A 5,828-nucleotide genomic window follows, 5' to 3' on the forward strand; every position below is an offset into this window, starting at 1 on the left:
CTCGTAGTTCAGATGTTGATCTTCAGTAGAGATGGTCGTCAGAGGGAGCAGGGAAGCATCTGTTTGCATCTTGCCTTCACAAGATACAATGGTTCCATCCCCAGATCTCCCATACCAAGATGGAGTCATTTGGTCACAGGCCGGATCTTCCACTGGTAAGCTCTCTCCAACGTGACACTGACTGCCACAAGGAAACAGCCACCTCTGGCCTCCTAAATAGGTCTCAGAGTCTTATTGCTCACAGGATGTGAGCTTGCAGCCAAAACAAGAGAAGGGTTCGGACAAAGGTCTCTCTCAGCGTCCGAACAGCAGCAGTCTGATGTAGCGATCTCTCAGCTCCCTGAACTCACGCAGCGCTATGGAGTGGGCGTCCGGGTCCTCCTCCAGGTGCTGGAAGAGGTTGAGCGGCTTGGCGGATCGGAAGGACTGCGGCAGGACAATCGTGCTGTGCACCGACTTGCTGCCAAGGAAGAAGTGGTTCAGGCATTTCTCATCCAGGCAGAAGCGCAGGTACCGCAGGAGATTCTCCATCCGATTCAGGAAATACTTCCTGCGCCACTTCTTCAAAGGGATGATGGCCAAAGTGTGGAGGACAAGAGTCTTGATGACATAGGTGGAAAAGCCCATGCCCACTAAGATGCTGGCAAGCAACGTCAGGCAGTGCAGGTGGGAGCTGTCCTGTCCGGTACTCCTGGCCGTGTGCTGGAAGAACTTCTTTTCTGCCACAGCACAGCTCTGTGGCCATGTTGTGCTGGGCGTAAAGCCGGTGTCTGTGTTCTGGCTGGTCAGGTAGATGTCCGAGTATTCTTGCTGCACCCCGAACAGCAGCTCGACGAGGACTTTTTCCCCGCTGGAGGCTTCTGTCAGCTGGAGCTTGCAGGAGCGTCTGGAAGGCAGCACCTTCAGGCTGTAGGCGTGCGCGTGGTGGGTGGTCTTCCAGATTGCTGCCACCTGTGCGGTGAACCAGGTGACAGTTCTCTCCACATCCAGGTAGGAGTCAGTGCAGAGAGTCTGTAGCAGGCTGGGGTCCTGATTTTGGCTCAGCTCTTCCTCATGGTGGTGGAGGAAGCACAGCACATTCCCCAGCTGCTTCTCCCTTTGGCACATGCACTGAAGCTCCACGCGGACGCGGGAGTTCCTTGCCAGCCCGTGCCCTTCATCTCCCAGCTCCAGGAGGAAGGTGTGCCCGGGGGGAGGCTCTATGGGCACGAGCAGGCAGTACACATTGTCCCACTCCCGGGGACTCCAGCCTTCAAAGGCACTGCCCACCCCAATGGCGGGCTGCAGCACCGGGAAGAAGCTGTTGGACCAGATGAATCTGAAGGTCTGCACGAGCTGGTCCATCAGCTCCTCCACTATAGGGCACCTGGTGGCCCTTCCTTCCACCTTTTCCAGGGCACGCCTTGTGAGAAATTTTGTCAGTGCTGAATCTTTGAAGTCTTCTTCCTCGTCATCCTCCTCTTCTTCCTGTTCCTCCTTTTCCACCAATTCCACCTGCTCCTGCTGTTCTACCTGCTCCTGCTGTCCGCCCTGTTCCACCTGCTCCTCCTGCACCTGCTGTTCCTCCTGTTCCACCTGTTCCTCCTGCACCCGTTCCTGTTCCTCCTGCACCTGCTGTTCCTCCTGTTCCACCTGTTCCTCTTCCTCCTGCACCTGCTGTTCCACCTGTTCCTCCTGATGTTCCTCCTGTTCAACCTCTTCCACCTCTTCCTCTTCCTCTTGCTCCGCCCCCGATGCCTCCTCCTCGCCACTGGAGCTGTCATTTTCACTGCTGCTTTCATCATGCTGGCTCATTTGTATGGACTGCAACATGTTCCAAAGGAGCAACAGAATCAGCCCCACATTGAACCAGATCTTCCAGTAATCCAGCAGAGCAAAGAGCAGAGATGACATGTCCACCCAGCTCTGCTGCTCATTCCTCTGCTCAATCTCGTGCTGCGGAGGTATCATGTGCTTTTGCAGATCAACCTCGCGCCGCTGCACGTTCTCGAGCATGAGCACATCAGTATTGACACTGACACTTAGCGCCCGCACCAACAATGCGAGAACAAACACCAAAGCCATGATCTGCAAGAGATGGGAGAGAGGGGCTCAGTGGGGCTGGGAGGGAGCGGGGCCAGGAGCCGCATGGCCCTGTGCTCAGGTAGGAGCAGTGGGTACGAGGGAGCTGGGTGGCAGCAGGGACCGAGGCCAGTGCTGGCAGGGACAGTTCCAAGCACTGCCCGTGGTGCTCCCACAGGGGCCGGTGTTTGCACCACATCCCTCGTCCAGCCCGACCTTCCCCTGCTGCTGCACTCACCATTGGCCCAGGTCAAAAATGCAGCAGCGCTGCCTGCCTGTGGCCCTAAACCCATCCCCTGCGTTGTGATGCAATGCATTCCTGCTGATGTCACAAATGGGCTGCCCGACTCCACCCTTCTCAGCTGCCCAGGGTGGGCACATGGCCACTGAGCCACGGCACTGCCTCAATTTGGAGGCATATCTCTGGACAGAGCTCCTGGGGACGCTCTTTACTAAGCAGGTGGGAGCTGCCCGGGCCTTTCTTTAAAATAAAATGGGGTGGTATTTCCCATGGATGCTGTGCTCCTCATGTGCCACCCCACAGGTTATGTTCCAAACACACTGTCCCTGGAAAATCATTTGGACAGAAAAGGAAAATCAAAACTACTGCTCCTGAGGAAACATAAGAATTTGCAGCATATGCAGAAACTCATTTTAGTGCTGAAATGCCACAGAGGGAACAAAGCTGAAGATCAGTGCCGGTCATGTCAAAGTCTCAGCACCTGACATCACACAGCCCTTTGCTGATTGCTCCCTCAGCCACCGGTGGTCTGAACGTCCTCTGAGCAAAAGGCCAGATGGCTCGATCCAAGCAGCTCAAAGGGGCTCTAACAATGATGATTAGGATGCCCACATGTGCAGCAGCCTCTTCAGCTGCATGGGCTCTGGCTCCTTTGGGTGAGCTTATGCTGTAGAGAAAACAGCAGGAGCAACTGCTGTCTACCCCATGTTGCAAAATCACATGTGCACGAGGCAGGAATATTTCTCAAAGGCCAACAGAGAAAGGCTTGGCTGGGAGCCTGTGGGTGTTGAACCAAGGCAGCCCTGCAGGCACAGAGTGGTCTGGTAGGTAAGGAGACAGCCCTGTAGGACAGGAGCGTGATGGCAGCTGTCAGACCAGCTGTGCTTCACCTGCATACCTTGCTGCCTGCAGCACAAGGCTCCCAGCCATGGCTGTATTGACTTCTGGGAGGTAAGGCCAGAGTCACCTCCTGAAGCCAGGGGAGATCCCAGATCAACAGGGTTGGAAGTCATTTGAACCTCACGAGATCCCCTAGACCAAATCCCCTGCTACAGCAGGTTCCCTAGTGTAGGTTTCTCCACAGAAGATAATCGCTCTTCTTCTCTGTTTCCGGTAACAAGGATATCAATAAATATTATTAACCAACAGAAGCTGTGTAACCCAGTGAAACAGGACCTATTCTTTCCTGAATCTGAATTCAGCATTCAGATTTCTGTACTTCACCAGTCTCTGGGTGTCTGTTGTTTCCTGCATTTGGCGGAGCCTTGCAGCCGGAGCTCCAGGCTGGTGCCTTCCAGTGCCAAGCAGTGCAACTACAATGGGGGGCAAGTGGGAAGCCAGTCATCATGGTAACACTGGAGCACTTCTGACATCCTCCTCTCCAGATCCTCCTCTCAGGCATGTTAAACTTGACTCTGTGCTTATCTCAGGTCACTGTGCTTAGCAAAGGCCTTTACCAAAACAGTGTTGGAAATGTCAGTGAAGCAGCTCCTCAAACTGTTTGTATCCTGTTCCCCTTCTGCAATCTGGTCAGCCTCCACATGTGAGGCTTTGCTGCTGCTGCTCAGAGAATCACCAATGTGGGTTCCTCTGTAGGCAAACCAGTCAAAGCCCCTTGCATTATGCATCTATCCAGTGCACCCTCAATAATTTTGCACATGACAATAAACTTCCAATCTCTACTTTTTGCATTTCAGGTAAACAACTAAACTGAATACTCATTAACAACCAAGAAATAAATCCGGACAAGCACTTGAACTGCACACTCACAGGTGAGCACTCACCACAGTGTGAATGCAGACTGTGTGCACAACTGAGACAAATGTAGTTTGCAGCCCTGGAAGGAGGATGCTCTCCACTGGTTCCCATCATTTATTGCTCAATTTCCCTCAAGTGAGACAACGGAGAGAAAATCAGCTCTGTATGCAGAAACCAGGAGCTGTCTATTAATGTGCTTGATTTTCACTAACCTGAAAATCATGCTTATCTTGTTCAAGTTTTTATGCAGGTCTTACTTCATATTTTTGAAATAAATCTTTCTATGAAGTCACAAAAAACCTGTGATTTTTTGTCAGAAGTACTTTTCTAAACAAAACAGTGATGACGTATTTCCAGTTCTTCTCCAGTCAGTTCACACATGGCCTAGTGCATCCCCTCCAGTGGTGCACTCCCCATGTGAGACAGAAATGCGATGAGAAATGTCATTAAGTGTCATTGTGTTGTTATAAACTGTGAGGTCTGGAGGCTGCCACGTGGAAGCACCTCTGATTGGGAGTGAGACACTGAAGGAAGCTCTCATTTTGAAGGGCTTTTATCCAGTTACAGTGGGCTCATAGTTTCTCTGATGATGAAAATATAATTGAGGAAGGTGCTCCTGTCAGCAAGACTGATGCTAAAGTGCTCCCAAGCTTGGAAAGTGTTTTATTGTTTTTCTGTTGTTATTGTAGCTTTAAAAGACAAGAACGGGAGAGATGGCCAGCAATTCTTTTTGTTGAGTTTGAACTTGTTCTTGGTTGTGGCTGAGGCTCCTTCTTAACAGTTCGGGTTTAGTTCTAACAATGAAACTTTTAAATAATAGACATTTTTCAAACCATTCACAGTGCAGGCTGAGTTCAACTCCCTGGGAAGCCGTCTGTGCAAAATCATGTGTGAAGGAATACTAAAAGTAAGTTTGCTTTTCCAGGCAGAATGTACTGCATAAAGCAGTCTTTAAAGCAGCCCATGCCTATGAGATCACACAAGTCATCTCAGCCTCATGCAGAAAGCACACAGTGAGGGCACAGGGCAGTCTGACCTCTACGCCTTTGGAAATTGAAAGGATTCACTGAACTTCTCCTCCAGAGAAAAGAGAGCTGTTGTTCCTTTTAAAGACCTATTTTATTTCTGAACCACAACACATCAGACCACGACCCAGCATCTGCCTTAAGATATCAAAAATAGTTTTCTTTTCAATGCTGTGTGAAATTTCAGGTTTTCCTTTTCTCATTCTAAGTGTGTAAATGCAGCACTGGCTGCTGACTGCCCGTGCTATGCTAACTTGTTTCAGAGATAATAGAGGTTTCTTCCATGAACACTGAATCTTATTTGCTGACTATTTCCAGTGGAGCACTCAGGAATATTTCTTTTAGTTTTCTTAAAAAGATAATCAAGAATATACAGATGTGCTCACAGTCTGAGTTTGTCTCTATACTGACATCTTAATGCCCTTTTTTCCTGAAATCATGTTTCTTTTGACACCTGTCTGAGAACTGATCAGGGATGAGGGGAAGTCAGAGTTGCACCATGGTGATGCCACAGTTTTCCCTCACATTAACGCTGCACGGGAGAGTTGGTGGAGACAACTGCGGGGTGCTGAGCTGGGAGGAGGAGGAGGGGGAAACGGCACCTGCTGAGCCTTCTGTGCGCCGGCTGTGCTGTGCTGGGGCTGCATGGACTGCAGGCACTGGCTGCTGCCTGCCTGCACGGGCTGCTGGGGGAGCATGGAGCTGAGCCCAGGCAGTGCCCCATCAGAGCAGCCAGCCCATCC

At 51.0% G+C, this 5,828-nt stretch overlaps 1 protein-coding gene and 1 long non-coding RNA gene across 2 annotated transcripts; one reads left to right on the forward strand and one right to left on the reverse strand.

Moving 5' to 3' along the window:
- Window positions 1–276: 276 nt before the first annotated feature.
- On the reverse strand, window positions 277–1,893 carry LOC146758574 (inositol 1,4,5-trisphosphate receptor-interacting protein-like 1). The gene is made up of 2 exons (XM_085514878.1): window positions 1,843–1,893; window positions 277–1,566 (listed from the first exon to the last, which is right to left on the reverse strand). The coding sequence occupies exons 1-2, from the start codon at window positions 1,891–1,893 to the stop codon at window positions 295–297; spliced, it is 1,323 nt and encodes a 440-aa protein (XP_085371004.1). The 3' UTR covers window positions 277–294.
- A 562-nt stretch (window positions 1,894–2,455) lies between these two features.
- LOC146758575 (uncharacterized) lies at window positions 2,456–5,072 on the forward strand. The gene is made up of 3 exons (XR_014933983.1): window positions 2,456–2,521; window positions 4,000–4,074; window positions 4,986–5,072. It is a non-coding gene; the product is annotated as an uncharacterized LOC146758575 (long non-coding RNA).
- Window positions 5,073–5,828: the final 756 nt, after the last annotated feature.

Source organism: Coturnix japonica, chromosome 13 (genome assembly GCF_054131305.1).
Source record: "Coturnix japonica strain WE chromosome 13, WE-NBRP24, whole genome shotgun sequence".
Classification (NCBI taxonomy): Eukaryota; Metazoa; Chordata; class Aves; order Galliformes; family Phasianidae; genus Coturnix; species Coturnix japonica.

Coding starts and splice junctions, on each gene's coding strand:
- LOC146758574 (XM_085514878.1), bottom strand. CDS start 1,893: ATGTCATCTCTGCTCTTTGCTCTGCTGGATTACTGGAAGATCTGGTTC. Junction 1,567..1,842: donor ACTGGAAGATCTGGTTCAAT/GTGGGGCTGATT, acceptor CAGGTGGAACAG/GAGGAACAGCAGGTGCAGGA.